The sequence below is a fragment of the Mycena indigotica genome (genome assembly GCF_014461135.1).
Source record: "Mycena indigotica strain 171206Taipei chromosome Unknown Mind.scaff0003, whole genome shotgun sequence".
In the NCBI taxonomy this organism is placed as follows: domain Eukaryota; kingdom Fungi; phylum Basidiomycota; class Agaricomycetes; order Agaricales; family Mycenaceae; genus Mycena; species Mycena indigotica.
The window spans coordinates 5,668,881-5,683,981 of NW_023503002.1; the positions used below are offsets into that span (position 1 = coordinate 5,668,881).

Sequence of the window (15,101 nt, forward strand, 5' to 3'; positions counted from 1 at the left end):
AGTATAGTCACACAGCCAAGCTCCCAATACTTACTAGGATTAATCATGATCAACATGGGAATATTAGCCAAAAGTGGGTTGAGATGCAGTATATAGAAGCAATATTGGTGTAAAGTAAGTCTGGTTTGCTAGCTTCTTTCCTATTTGGGTGCTTACTAATATAAAACCCTAAAACAGGGGGTTACCAACCAGGCTGTTTATAAACATATGAAACAGGGGTGTTTATAAACCAGTTTACAAACACCCCTATATAAACCAAGCCCTATGAAGCTGTGCTCAGCTTAGATCCTCCGCAGCTCCAATCAATCTTGTGACTATAACAGCAATAGCTGATGCGGGTTCCCAACTTAAATTAGGAAGACACACCTGTATATTTAAGGGCCATGGTTGCTTCATCATGCCTAAAAGCTCCTCCTGCCAGACCATCCTAATGTCTGAGTCACAGATTGTACCACCTCTTGATAGGATAACCGGGTATGTATAACTTTCAGCTCTGCCTTGGAGTTCAGACTTTGTTAGTGCATTGCTAATTGGCACCTGGGTCAATTCTGTAAGGAATCCATTTAAGATTACACTCTGGAGTGCTGATTTATTACCAGCTCCTTTATAGTGTTGAGCTTGGCCAGGTGACCTACTATTTCCACTACTTCCCCGGGGACAAAGGGTACATCAAGGCAGTGGTTCTCAGCACCTGGATCATTGATACGATGGCCATGATAAGCAACTATGCAGGGGTTTATCTCTACACTATTACCCATGCATTTGATCCGCAATATCTTACTCAGCAGAACCTGGTATGGCATGATTATAATATTTCAGGCAACATAATGATCATTGGTTCCACAGAGTTTCATACTGCTTCTATTCTCAATTGGGCTTGTATCTGCGCAAGTGCAACTATTCTTGGTTGTTAGGTACTGGAGATTGTAGGCCTTTCAGAAAATTTCATGGTGTTTCAAACTGATTAATAACATATATGATCAGCACTAACAATGTGGTTGTCTCTCTATTCCTATGTGCTCTTATCCTTGTTACAGTATGTTGAACATAGACTGACTATATTCAGAGCCTCACTTTTGCATATAGCTTGGAGCATGCTTTGCCAGTTCCAGCATTATTGCTCTTCATCCATCATATGTGAATCGGAACAAAGCCAAGCTTCCTGCTATGTGTGTTGATTTATATTTGTCATCAATATAATAATAATTGATGGCATTGTCATGGTTGCCAGAATCTGGATGGTAACACAGGCTGTAACAGACATGCTTATTGCAACCACTCTTCTTTGGCAATTTCATCAAGTTAAAAGTAGTTCCAAAGAAACACGGAGGTATGTCACTGGTTATATATTAGTTAGATATACTTAATGTTCTCAATAGTTTGCTCACTCGACTTTCAATCCTAACAATACAAACTGGATCAGTCACTGCTACTGTAGCACTTGCTGCCCTGATATCCTATTTATGTGCTGAAGAGAGCAATGGTAATATGGAATGTATCTGGGGGAGTTACCATGGCTGACTTCCTACTCCTTTTAGTTTCCACATGCATTGCCGATTTGTTAAGCCGAGTCTATGTTATAACAATGGCATGTCACTTTGTGGACATTTCACAATCTAAGTTTATCCCTAGCTCACAAATCTCAACATACGCACATTTCTTCATGGATCACAAAGGACTAGTATCAGTTCAGGGGAAATCACTGGTATTAAAGGATACACTGATCCAGGGACTAAGGCTGGTGGGCCACAGCTGCCAGACAAAGATCAAAGTACAATTTGTATGATGATTTCCACTTAACTTGTCATATTGTTTCATTTCCAACAGACTTTCATCAGAGCTCCACTGGGACCATAAATGATTCTACATTATGAAAACTCCAAGTTAATGTTGATACTCATGTGAATTTTCAAGTGGAACAAGATCCGACTATATAAAATTAGGCACAATTATCTATAGAGCCATTAAATATAAAGTTCCGCACAAGTGTTTGATGCGCTGCGAACGAGCTCGAGAGCGCGAGCTAACCCCAAAAGGATCAGCATCACAACTCCCAGTGTCCAACAACTGTAAGTATGTGCGAGGGTCAGACCATACCCAGGACAAAGGGAAGGGGCAGGGATGGATGTGTTGTATGAGTGTGCAGTAGAGGCGAGGGTGGCGAGGGACATGAGCGCAACGACGGCGCGGGAAGACATATACGAGGACGGCGGACACTTAGATCATAAAGCGAGGGTGCTAAAAACTTGTAGAACTATGGAATACAGGGCTTTATATACTGGGAATAAAATGAAATGACTCCAAGGGCGAGTCAGACCGAGTTCCGGGGCCGCGCCTGATGAGTCAGTCGGGCGGCGACACGTCGCCGTTGACGGTTGAGCGCGTGAACGCGCTTACGCAGCACCGGAATGTCTTGCTCCGCGCTCAGCCGGAGTGGAGTCTCAACAGTGCCAATACCCGTGGAAATATCTTTTTCCTACAGATACCAAGAGTATAGATATGACTTTGGAAGATCACAATCTCCATTTAAATAACTCACCTGTGTGCCAGTCCCCACTGTGAGTTATCAGGTCCATTATACTGCATGAGATCTTAAGACCTAATAGGTTCATGGTGTTTTTATCGTTTACCATAATAATGAATAACTTCTGGATATAAGGATGAATAATGTTGAGTTTATCACTTGTTTTTTGTCTAAGTCCATTCTAGTATGAATAATAATGAATAATTTGAGGGGTATAAGACTTGGACTTGACAACTAACACTGGTATGTGATGTCACAAAGGGGTTTCTTAGAAATTGCAGTGTGAATGTATCATGCCATGAGTAATGATGAATAAGTGAACCTCACAGTGTGACAAATTACCAAACAATGAAATCTTCGCCATTTGACAGGAGAATCATCAGAGAATGTCACAGATCGTCACAAACCAAAGTTGTATGTTTTGTCTATTCGAACAACTTTCATTAAAGTAACATATAGTCACAGCTGAATGGTTATGCCAGCATAAGCTAATCACTAGCTGATATATAACTAATGAGATGATATTTTGATAACTCGACAGGCTACACAGTTGATTGAAGTACTACTAAGGATACCTGAATGGTAGGGTCTATATTCTCAATAATTTAATCTTATTTGTGTATCCACACTACCTAATAATTATTCATAAGACATTTTGATCTAGCCATATCACCACCAACTCTTCATCGATTGAGATGATTGTTTTACTAGTAGGTGTCAGGGGAACCCCACCTTGGCATCTGTCCATCGCATCTCGGCATCAGACACCTGTCCATCAATTACCTACGTGATGCACAAGCGACCGTTGTTTTGTCCACCGATAAAAATCAATGTAGGTAATGCATCAGGATCTGCAAGAAGATCCTCCTGGGACCTGGCATGCGACATGCCGACGACTTCGAGGACCTGATGGACCTCGCCGGATTCGAAGACGCGCTGGTCAAGGTGACCAAGTTCCGCCACGGACTTGACCCCTTGATCAATAACGGAATCACGTCCTCGAACGACCCCCCGGACCTCCGGGATTACCTTAGCTGGCGCACCCGGGCCTTCCGTCAATACGAGGGCCTGGTCCGGGCCAAGCTGATCAAGTCAGCCACCCCCAAGACACCAGGCGGTTTGATTCGGACTCCGTTTCCGGTCAACCACATCCCGGCTCCGGCCCCTTTCCGCCTGGTGGCTCCTGTCGTGCCACCCGTGCCCCCGCTCCGGCGCCTCCAGCTCCCATCCCTATGGAGTTGGATCGCACCAGGGCTCGGGGTGCCCCTCGTTGCGCCTTGCGCCTGCTTCAGGTGCGGCGACCCAAACCATCTTGCCCGGGATGTATGATGAATGCAGTTCCTTGCCCTACAATGAGCCCGAAACGAAAGACACACCCTCTCCTGCCCCCCGCCTCGACTCCGTCTCCGACTCCGCCTGCGACTCCGGTCATCGTCCTTCGCCGCCTCACTGCCTGGGAAAAGAAACTGCCCAAGCAGTATACTGTTGCCGCTGCCCCTGGGGCGAACTCCCTCCACCTCTCGTTGGAGCTAGAGTCCACCACCAGTGCGTTGAAGCTCTCGCTCTCTGGGCTTGTCGACTGCGGTGCCACCTCCGACTTCATTGACACGAACTATGTCGCTCGGAATGGCATTCCGGTCCGCACTCTTGATCAGCCGATCCCGGTCTTCAATGTCGACGGCACCCCTAACGACACTGGCTCCATCAAACAGATCGTGGGCTCCACCCGTAGCTGTAAGAATTAGCCTCCTGGCTTAGGTGCACCTAGGAAATGCATTGCCTAGGATAGTAAATGCACCTAGCCTAGGTGTACCCAGTGATCTAGGCTAGAATCACTTGAGGGTGTCTAGATCAATATAGCATCAATGATGGAATAAACTGTTATCTAATACATATAATATTAATAATAATGCATATATAATACTTTAAACTCCTTTTCTTCAGGCCGATGACCCGGTATATAGTTGGGAAGGCCTGTATCAATAATAATCCTAATTTGGACACAAATGATGGATCATGATATAGCCATCAAAATTACTGATGGCAATCAAAAATGGTTCCACATTGAAAACAATAAATAGATAGGGGCACTGGCTTAGGTAACAGAATACCAGATAAAGCATAATAATATATATTTCTATGAGAATAATGCTTTGGCCTAGGGAGAAGTGCTAGGCTAAAGTTCTAGGTGTACATAGCCCCCTGGCTGTACTTAGTAGCCTAGGCAATGTATTTCCTAAGTACACCTACTGGCTTTAGGCTAAATACTACCACTACGGCTCCGTGGACTTGGTCCTGCACTACAAGGGCCATGCCGAACGAGTTCAACTGGCCGTCACCCATCTTGGCAAGCAAGACCTCATCCTGGGGTACTCCTGGTTGCGGAAACATAACCCAGAGATCAACTGGGAAACCAAGGAGGTCAAGATGACACGGTGCCCCCACAATTGCTTGACCTGCCGTGAGGAAGAGCACGTCGAGTGGACTGAGCTGCGGCGACTCTGGTTGCTCCAGAAGCGTCTCTGCTCCGGCCCGTTCCCCTCGGTTTGCACTATGGACCTCTGGCCCTGAGGACGGAGACGATTCCGATTCCGGCCTCGATTCCGACCTGCCTGATCTGACGCCGGACTCGGACTCGGATGACGAAGATGACCAGCTTGAAGATGGTGACTGCATCTTCTACACCTCATTCCGTCCTTCAGAGGAGATACACGCAGGTAGCACCGTCTCACCACCTGTGGATTCCGCATATCCTCTCTAATTAGAATGACCATTACCCCCCACTGGTCATTCTAATTAGAGAGGATGGCTCTGAAATCCTACGCTGTGATAAATACTCCAATAAAGCTGCTATAGAGTGCATAAATCCCAGGCTCTAAGGTAACTTAGGCTTATTGGTTAGCATAAGACACTCGGACTTGAAATTTAACACTGGTATGTGACGTCACAAAGTGTTTTGTTAATAGTTATACTACAAGTATATCATGCTATGAATGATGTTGAATAATTGAACCCCTACTTGTGTTCATTTCAGCGCCTGAGTCACGCTGTTACACAAGGTCACGTAGTGTGACAAATTTCCAAAAAAGGAAATTTTCACCATTTGACAGTACAATCATCAGAGAATGTCACAGATCATCACAAAACCAAAGTTGTATGTTTTGTTCATACGAACAACTTTCATTAAGTAAGCTATAGTCACAGCTGAATGGTTATGCCAGCATAACCCAATCACTTACTGATCTACAACTGATGAGCCTCTATCTCTATAACTACTTGGGGTAAATGTATGATTCACATACCACTAGGAAGGATTTCAACAGTACCATACATTGACCAGAATATTTGATCACTATCATACTATATCATCACTGGATTCACTCTTCACTCATAACAAAGGGAATATCTGACACTCCAACCAATGCAGTAGGTAATGTATATGTTCAGATACTTCAAACCAGACCTCTAGTATTTCAGTTTCAAATCCTAAGTGAATGAGATACTAAGAATGCAATGTATCCACTTATCAGCGATATCAAGTCATCAGTGTGCTTGATCAAATTTGAAGCAGAAAAGCTATAGAAAAGTGGTATAACAGTATATTCTAAAGGTATGAGACCATATTCACATCAGATCATATCAAGACAATATGACTAACTGCCTACTAGTAAAACAATCATCTGAATCTCTGAAGAACTGATGGAGATATGGCTAGATCAAAATGTGTGATGGATAATCACTGTTAGGTAGTGTTAATACACAAATAAGATTGAATTGATAAGAATATAGACCTTACCATTCAGGTACCCTTAGTAGTCCTTCAATCATATATATCAGCTAGTGATTGGCTTCTCGAATGATTCTCCTGTTAAATAGCGAAAATTTCCTTTTTTGGCATGTGTCACGCTATGTGACACTATATAACAGCGTGACTCAGGCACTGAAATGAACACAAGTCACCAGGGGTTCAATTATTCAACATCATTCATAGCATGATATACTTGTAGTAATAGTATAACGACTAACAAACCACTTTGTGACGTCACATACCAGTTCAAGTCCGAGTCTTATGCTAACTAATTAAGTTACCTTAGAGCTTGGGATTTATGCACTCTATAGCAGCTTTATTGGAGTATTTATCACAGCGTAGGGTTTCAGAGCCATCCTCTCTAGTTAGAATGACCAGTGGGGGGTAATGGTCATTCTAATTAGAGAGGATATGCGGAATCCACAGGTGAGGTGAGACGGTTGAGGATGAATTTCAGTCTGACAGATGTATGATGGTGAAAAACTGTCCATTTTCCCTTTCATTTTGAAAGATCTGAGCCATTTTGGGGGTATATTCAGCTAATCTATGACTGTACTATACCTAGAAACTCAATATCTTTCGCACAGAGGCTGAAATCAGCTTACCGGAGAGTGGGAATTGCGCCGGCCATCTCGGAGATAGGCGGGTCCTTGAACTTGGCAACAGACCTTGATGTCCGCGTGCGTGGGCCAAGCGTCGGCTATTCACCGGAATGATGTATGAGGCCCGGATGGCATCAGATACCACAAGCCGTTGAATGCCGGCTCTCAGCCCGCTTTGCACGTGCCCTTTTGAATCTTCTTAGGATCTTCCAGTAACATGGCCGGTTAGCAACGGGTTAGTGTCCGGAGACACTCCCCAGGTGCCGCAGCCCATGAAGTGCCCACACCATTTGTAGTGTATGTGCCAGCTGGTGCATCAATAAATCAATGGTGTTTCATCAAAACACTGATTTGTGCTTCAATGAGGTACAGAGAGTGTAGAGAAGGTCCATACAGGTATTTACTTACTCAGTCTACTGTCTAAAGCCTCAAAAACACTCAAAAAAGTGGTGATGTCCACTTGTCAATCCGCCAAGCATCACCTGCATCAGTAAAACTACAGGTTGGTCTTAGGCATCTTTGAGATCTTGGGCAAGATCTCAAAGATGCCTAAGAGATCACCCCGTCTATATATATAGTCAAAAAAAACGGCACAGGAAAATACTCTAAGAAAACTTTTGTCATCTGCACCATTTGCCCCGTCATTGCTGTCTCATTCTCATCGGTAGAACGGGCGGTGACCTCGTGATATTGGCGTGATGCATTGATGCCGATGACTCATAACCGCCCTTTACTTTCTACCACCACGATGCCACCACAAGCTACGACCTCGCTGAAGCCACAAACCGACCGAAGCCCAGCACATGCACGCTCGCCCGAGCGCGGAGTAGTATCGAGTGCTCAAGGGGCCACTTCTCACTCGAATCCGTGCGTTTTAGCCAGTAATCGGTTATAGCCCTTCTCTGACGTCCTACTCGCCAGCTCTTCCGAATGCACATCCGAACGTCGCTCTCCCCGTCCTCCCGCACTCCCGTTCGAAGTTTGGTCGATGATTTTCGAGATGCACAACGCCCATTGTCGCGCGTCACCATCCGCCAGCGAAGAGAGCAAGACCCGACGCGTTATGATGGCACACTACCCCCTCATGGCCGTGTCTCGCACATGGAAAGACGTTGTCATGTCGACGACCAGCCTCTGGGCGTGGATCATGATAGAGATGGGTTGGAACCGACGGAACGACGCGGCTCAGGCTGTGGTAGAGACCGTTGTCAGCCGCCATTTGCAGCGCTCGAAGTTGCACCCACTGCACATCTTTCTGTCCAATCGCGGCAAATATGTGGAATCCAAGCAGTCCAGCCTCATCCACCGCATCTTCCGCGAAGCCCATCGCTTCCAAACGCTCGATCTGACCAATGTATCGACCATTTGGCTGAAAGACTTCCGCGTCCCTCAGCTGGAGTTCTTGGCGTTAAGAGAGACAGGTGATAACTTGAAGCTTAGAACTTATACAAGATCCAGGGTCTTCTGGAATGCTATCGAACTGGCCCCGCTACGGCGTTTTTCTGTGCAATGCATCTACCACGACAGTCTGCTCATTATCAGACACACACTGGGCTCGCTCGACGACCGCGGCCATCGCCACATATATCTGGACGTGTTGGAAGCTCCCGACTCGCCTATATTAGAGGCAGAACTGGTACCCAAATTCGTCAAGCTGAGCGACTTGCTGGTGTTTGGCAACACACAGCCGCACTCGCTGACCCTCCACGGCAAACACCGAGCAGTGCTCCGAATCATTTCGCGGTTCAATTCTACAAAGCTCGAACAGCTTGTTCTGAAAGACTCCGCCCCTAGCTCCTGGATGGGCCACCTCGAGTCCTGGGGTCGCGCGGCGCTGATAGACATTCACAAATACTCTCATCTTCAGCGGCTTTCACTAGAAAACATCAATTTTTCTGGCGACTGGCAAGGTAACACTTTGGCTGTGCTGTTACGCCCCTTGGCGCAGTTACAGCGGCTCGACGTCTCCGACTACTTCGCCTTCACGCATCCAGGCTCGTTCGAAGCCTGCCGCTTCCCGCTTACTGGACTGCTCCTCGGGGCGGAGGACGATAACAGGCAGGGTGTGGTCCCTATGGGCCCTCGTGTGCCATTCCTACCCGCACTGGACACCCTCACGTACCGCGTTGACTCGCGCATTGGCCCGCACCATGCGGCGACGTTCCCGCCCGACTTGGCGGCGGCCTTTCTGCGCGATGCGACGACGACGGTGCTGAAGTCGATCGCGGCCCTCGTCGAAGGGTGGAAGCGCCTCCGGACGGAAGCTGATGCTCCAGTTTTGGGAGATTTGATAAAGCAACGGGAGGTGATGCCTGGTTGGACGACCTTTGTGATCACGGGGCTTGAGGCGGTCGATTTTGGGGAATCGCACTTTCCGTGGTTCGGCGAAAAGCTAGATGAATGGAGGGGCGGTGTCGTGGAGGTTCGATTCGAATAGTAACCCGACGGACAGGATTTATCCTATGTAGCAGGACGTGGCGGGACTTTGTAGGTATTTTAGATATATATAGTAGAAATAATCAGCGTACTAGTAGACTCAGGATTGTCGGCCAACGGAAGGAAATAGAGAGGTTGAGCTACGACCACATCATATATGTTATAATTTATTACATAAACGATGGCCCATTATTATCCTTCAAGTTCACATTACAGTAACTGCACATATTATTTCAATAATATTTGGGTCGATGAAAAGTGACAGGCGCCTGCTAGCTAACATCTGCAGCAAACACCAAAGCCTTGCACAGACCCAATCTGACCGTTTGGCGCACTTTACTGTGCTCTTGATACCCGTATCGATATCATTGGTATATACAACGGCGAGTACTAGTAACTCCACGTACATTTTCACCCGCCCCCGTTAAGCCTCCCAATCCGCGCTCACCAAACCAAGAAAACGCTCCCGAAAGATCCTCCATTATAAATACCCCCTATATCAGGATGCTGTCCTTGAGATGCCGCCGGAATATCTCTTCATGTACCGTGCCGATGATCTTCGCGGTCGAACGGGTGTCGACGGCGGTTGTCTCGTAGTAGAAGAACGCGCGCGGCTGCGGCGAGAGGCGTTTCTGCACAATTGCTCAGCATCGTGTTTGGGAATGAAAGAAAAACAACGCACATGATACGCCCTGAACTTCTCCTTGAAGTCTATATTCATCAGGGTTAAGATTAATATCATGTCTTAATGGGAGAGAGACCACGTACACCCCGTCGCGCCAGCATAGGTGTTCGGCCGGTCTGCGAAGCTTGTGACATACTCGCGCACGATTAGCCCTGCCTTGAGCTTGGCTTTGAGGATGTCCATCTGAGTATCGGATCAGCGAATAGGAATATTAGCACCACAAGTAAGGCGAACGCACCTTGTTAAAGAACAAGATGATGGAACACGCCTCGAGCAGCTTGTTAGAGCATATCTCCTTCCAGAGCACGACGCTGTCTTCGAGGCGGTTGACGCGCGTGTCCTCCTCGAGCACCTCGTAGAACGAGAGCGGCGTGAGGAAGACGATCGCCTGGACTGTGGACCGTCAGGGGATAAACACGAGGCGAGAGGAGCGCACCCATATCGAAGAACGGGATCCTATGAAATCATAAGCGTTAGTCGCCGGTCTATCCCGGGTAGGTCGACACGGACCATGCGGCACGTGACCCGCGCGAGCCGGGGACATCGTATATCCAGAAGTCCTTGACACCTTTTGTCCCTGGCGCCGCGGCCTCTTTCTCGAAGAAATGCTCTTCGACGCCTAGCGTCTTAATCCGTGCGCGTAAAATATCCGCTGTTCAACGTCAGAATCGCGGGCCCAGAAGAGCACTGAATGACACACAGTCTGTAGGCACGAAATCGAGCGCCGTGACGCGATGTATGTCGTCCATGAAACTGGGTATGATTAGCGAATTTGAAACTGACATATATCGGAAGCGCGCTTACTACCCGCCACCGTCCTTAAGGCTGATCCCGCGCTTCTCGAGGAGCTCGCGGACGGCGGTGTCCGCCCAGAGGGCTTCAATTTCCTCCCTTAGCTCGTGCACGATGGCAGCGGCGGCACGTGCTTCGTCGCTCTCCGCGAGCACGCGCTTCCACGCTCCGCCTGGGCGGACAAGGGCCTCGCCGGGGTCGGTAAAGTGAGGCGACACTGCGATCAGCGACACGAGCGTCTCCTCCTGGTGAAGCAGCGGTTGGAGCTCAGTACATAGCTGGGCGTGTTGGGGAGAGACCAGAGTAAACTCGGGCGCGGCAAGCTCGGCTTGGATCGTGTTAACGGTCGTGCGGATCGAGCTGCGAAGGCTGAGAATGAAGAAAGCGACAGAGAAGGAGGCGCACCTGATGAGGTTGAGCAATACCACAATCTTCCACGCCGCGCGCTCGCTGTCAAAGTACTCGGGCGTAAACCGAAGTCGGAAATCTGGGGCATAGCCATTAACCAGTGTAACCCTTTGCCCGTGTATACTCACTCTTGAGGACCGTACTCTGCATAAACATCAGCGCCTATGTAGACAAGCACAAGAGCTCCGCGCACCTTTCCCGACTCGCTTTGCCCTGCGACCTGCATCAGCAGCGCACTTCTGTATACCCACACAACGCACCAAGTAGAAGAATCTTGACGTCCTCTTTTTTCTTATCCAGCGCCCGCTTCTCCTGGAGGAGCGCCTCGTCAATTGCACGGCTCGTCTGAGCCGCGGTGGCCGCTAGCGCCAGCCTCTCCGTCCTTTCCTGCATACTCTCATTCGGTGGCGGGGCGAGTGCCAGCGTGAGCGGGTCCGTGTCCGACTGGCGCCGGCGGCTGGCCTTGCTCGCCTTCGGGCCCGCGCTGCCGGCGGGCGACGAGGGCGCCTTCGTGGACGAGGCGGCGGACATCGAGGTGAGAGAGAGGGAGTGACAGGCGTGGGAGCGCGGCCTCTAATCACGCTGTGCCAACTGCCAGCGGTTGCCAGCTATCGCCGTCCGCGGGAACGATCTGCCGCTTACAGCCCTTCTTCGCGCTCCGCAGCGGGAAGCCTAGAAACGCAGCGATGACTGGAACGCAGACAGATGGACGCAGCTGGACAGGTACCCATGGCCAAGTGGAGTGCAAACCGCGCTCTCCAGCCGCTGAGGTAGCGCGGGTGGAGATTTAGCGCGCTGTCAACGTCGTCGAGCTGAACGGGAGAACCAAATAGCCGCGATCGATCCATCGCCGTAAGTATCTGATTTGATTTGATCGGGATTCAAGCACGTACGCCACAACCAAACGATGACGAATCTGGGAGAGATGTTCAGTGCTGTTGAGGTATCAAAGAGCAAGCACCTAAGTACAGTACATATCAGCTGCAATGTTCAATTTGGCCACAGGCCAAATTTTATGTGACTTGGTAGCCAATTGGGAAATTCACTGTACTGCAGTTGCGGAAAATTTGGAAATCTTCCAAGTTGGGAATAAACAAATTGGCTGTTACCTGTGACCCATATATTTTGGCCAAATATATGATGTGACCATTGATGAGGGTACAAGTGGAGGTCAAATGAGACTGAAAACCCCAAAGCCAGTGTTGCCTCTAATGATAAGGGTTAGCTTGAAATTCAGGGTTATTTTCATTTTTTAAGTTAAGGCCTTGAATTGGGCTGGGAACTTTTCTAAGGCCTTATCTAGCATTATCTATCTGTGTGACCTGGTGTGACATGCATGATAGAGCCAGACATCAATCATTATCAGCTGCACTAACAGGGGAAGGGTGTCCAATGGAGCTTCTGCAGGCTGAGAATGGTGATGAGAACTGGATGCTGGTGCTCTTGAGGGCTCTGGTGACAATTTTGAGAGATAAAAAGTTGAAAATAGGTTTTTCTTTTTGAGGAAATAATCCTTAGAATCACACCCTAAATAAGGGTAAATAAGTATCTAAGACCCTTTAATTCAAAAGTGACCTTTATTTTAGGTCTGTTATATCCCGTGCATCTTCGGACGCTCCAAGGTTATCCTTGGAGAGCAACAGGGTTTTTATGCGATGAAGGTATCTGAGCGTTTCCCTTCAAACAGTTAATCTGCACACAGACTCCCTCAGACCTGTTCGGCTCATCCGACCATCAACTCAGATCTTTACCCATTTGGACTTTCCTTTGTTTACTTACATCCTTTAGGTGTTCGCCTTGTTTCCTTTGCCTCGTATACTGTAGTATTTTACTCAGTTCGTATGTCACGCGTCACACAGGCTATAAAATTCGAAATTTTTCCGCATGTCACACCATTTTGCTCAAATTCCTGTCCCAAAAAGGTAATTTATGACATTTCCGGGCGCCTCCGGCGCCAAGAACTTCCTAATTAGGAAATAATTCGAATTCCAATTTTCGTATCAGATGTCACACCATTTTTGGCATTCGAATTGAGTAAAATACTACAGTATGTCTTCTTGTTCCCCTTACTTACTATGCCTTTGTACTTAACCCGCAGGGAGATCTGATGTGGTCATATGCCTTATGTTTACCACTTAGTATAAATACTCGTACTCTACACTCCTGTACTTCAGTTTCGTTATTAACATTTCTTGCCTTGCTCCCCGCTCTCGTCCGACTCCCTCCACATTCTAAGCCTTTACCACCTTCGGCTTCTCCGAACGTATCCATTGGAGTTCATGTATTTGTTTAGACTTACTTTCGGCCTGCAAGATGTGTAGTCGCTCACTTTGATATAGTGTTGTGATAGCCACTCGGTTTTGCTTTGGACTTTCTGTTACTTACATTTGGTTCTTGCACGGCACTTAACAGGGTCTTATAAACACCACTGCCCAAAACAAAACAATAATGAACTGTTCTGCTTGAGAGATTCACAAACTGATTTAAGTTTGTGCTAATGGACTGTCAAGAATGAGAATAATTGTCACATAAACCTGAGGGCTCTCATGTCAAACCGGATGTGTTGGGCTGGCCTCTTTTCTGGCAATAAACTTAAAGCCAACAGTACATAGCAGTATGCGACTAGATCCAACTCGTGTTCCGAGGCGTCGATCCCCACCGAGGACAAACGATGAGGGCCGGCGATCACTTCCACGTCCGAATCCGAACCCGAGTCGGAAGGTAGGAAAAGCAGGGTCGAAACAGGCGGGGCACCATCACGCTCCACGTTGACCTCCATCGAAGGCAAGGACCGCGCCCGCACCACAGGGGTGGGGGAAACGCGCTCCACGATCAAGGCCGCCGTGTTAGCGAAATGCGTAGTCAGAGATAATTGATAATTGATAGACGTAGCGTAGAGTGTACGATTTGGCGTTATCAATTGATAATGTGTTTAGGGTTCAGTTCAGTTCATGCGACGACACCCAAATATCAAACAATCCTCCAAGTCAGTTGATTGAGTCTTCTCTTAGAATAAGAGAAGATGAGATAACAAAACAGTAAAGCTACTGTGAAAAGAAAATAAAAATGGTAATCTTGGTATAACCTCAGATTCAAGGCTTTCTCCGTATAACCTCAGAGTAAGGCCTCTGTTTAACCCCAGAGTCCAGGCTTCTCCGTATAACCTCAGAGCAAGGCTTCTGTTAACCTACAGAGTAAAGGGTTCTCCGTATAACCTCGGATAAAGGCTTCTGTATACCCACAGAGTAAGGGGATCTCCGTATAACCTCGGATTAAGGCTTCTGTAATAACCACAGAGTAAGGTGTAGTGAATGACAGTGTCAATTCAGGTAGTATCTGATACAAAAGAGGATGTGTAACTACTAGGGAAGTGAGCTGTATTTATACCTTTGGGCAGAGTCATGCTGAGTCATCATGAGTCAGTATGACTCTCCAAAGTTTGAATTGTTTGTTCAATTGTTCTGAATTGCACAGTCAATGCACAGTCAAGAACAATTGAAATGAGTCATTCCAAGTCAAGAGTTTATTACTAAACTCTATTGTTCCTGCATGCACAGTCAAATGCACAGTTTGCACAGTCAATGCACAGTCAATGCACAGTTTGCACAGTAATGCACAGTTGATGCACAGTATGCACAGTTGATGCACAGCTATGCACAGTCATGCACAGTCATGCACAGTTGATGCACAGTCAGAAACAATTATGGTGAGTCATTCTAAGTCAGATGTTAGAATGAATCACAAAAAGACTTCTTGTTCTGGATTGCAGAGTCAATAACACTTTGATCACAGCATATTCAATGCATTTCGGAAAATTGATATGATCAATGATGTGATCAAAGTGAT

The 15,101-nt window shown here is 47.3% G+C and overlaps 2 protein-coding genes across 2 annotated transcripts; one reads left to right on the top strand and one right to left on the bottom strand.

Annotated features, from left to right (window-relative positions):
• Nucleotides 1-7,670: 7,670 nt before the first annotated feature.
• Nucleotides 7,671-9,371, top strand: MIND_00404000 (uncharacterized protein; the record flags this gene model as incomplete). The annotated part of the gene is made up of 2 exons (XM_037360865.1): nucleotides 7,671-7,801; nucleotides 7,856-9,371. Exons 1-2 carry the CDS (start codon nucleotides 7,683-7,685, stop codon nucleotides 9,369-9,371), a joined length of 1,635 nt encoding a protein of 544 aa, XP_037223750.1. The 5' UTR covers nucleotides 7,671-7,682.
• Nucleotides 9,372-9,864: 493 nt separating this feature from the next.
• Nucleotides 9,865-11,786, bottom strand: MIND_00404100 (uncharacterized protein; the record flags this gene model as incomplete). The annotated part of the gene is made up of 12 exons (XM_037360866.1): nucleotides 9,865-10,002; nucleotides 10,053-10,081; nucleotides 10,139-10,238; nucleotides 10,294-10,448; nucleotides 10,492-10,511; nucleotides 10,566-10,707; nucleotides 10,756-10,808; nucleotides 10,860-11,207; nucleotides 11,253-11,334; nucleotides 11,384-11,399; nucleotides 11,449-11,468; nucleotides 11,516-11,786. 12 exons carry the CDS (start codon nucleotides 11,784-11,786, stop codon nucleotides 9,865-9,867), a joined length of 1,374 nt encoding a protein of 457 aa, XP_037223751.1.
• Between the last annotated feature and the right edge of the window lie 3,315 nt (nucleotides 11,787-15,101).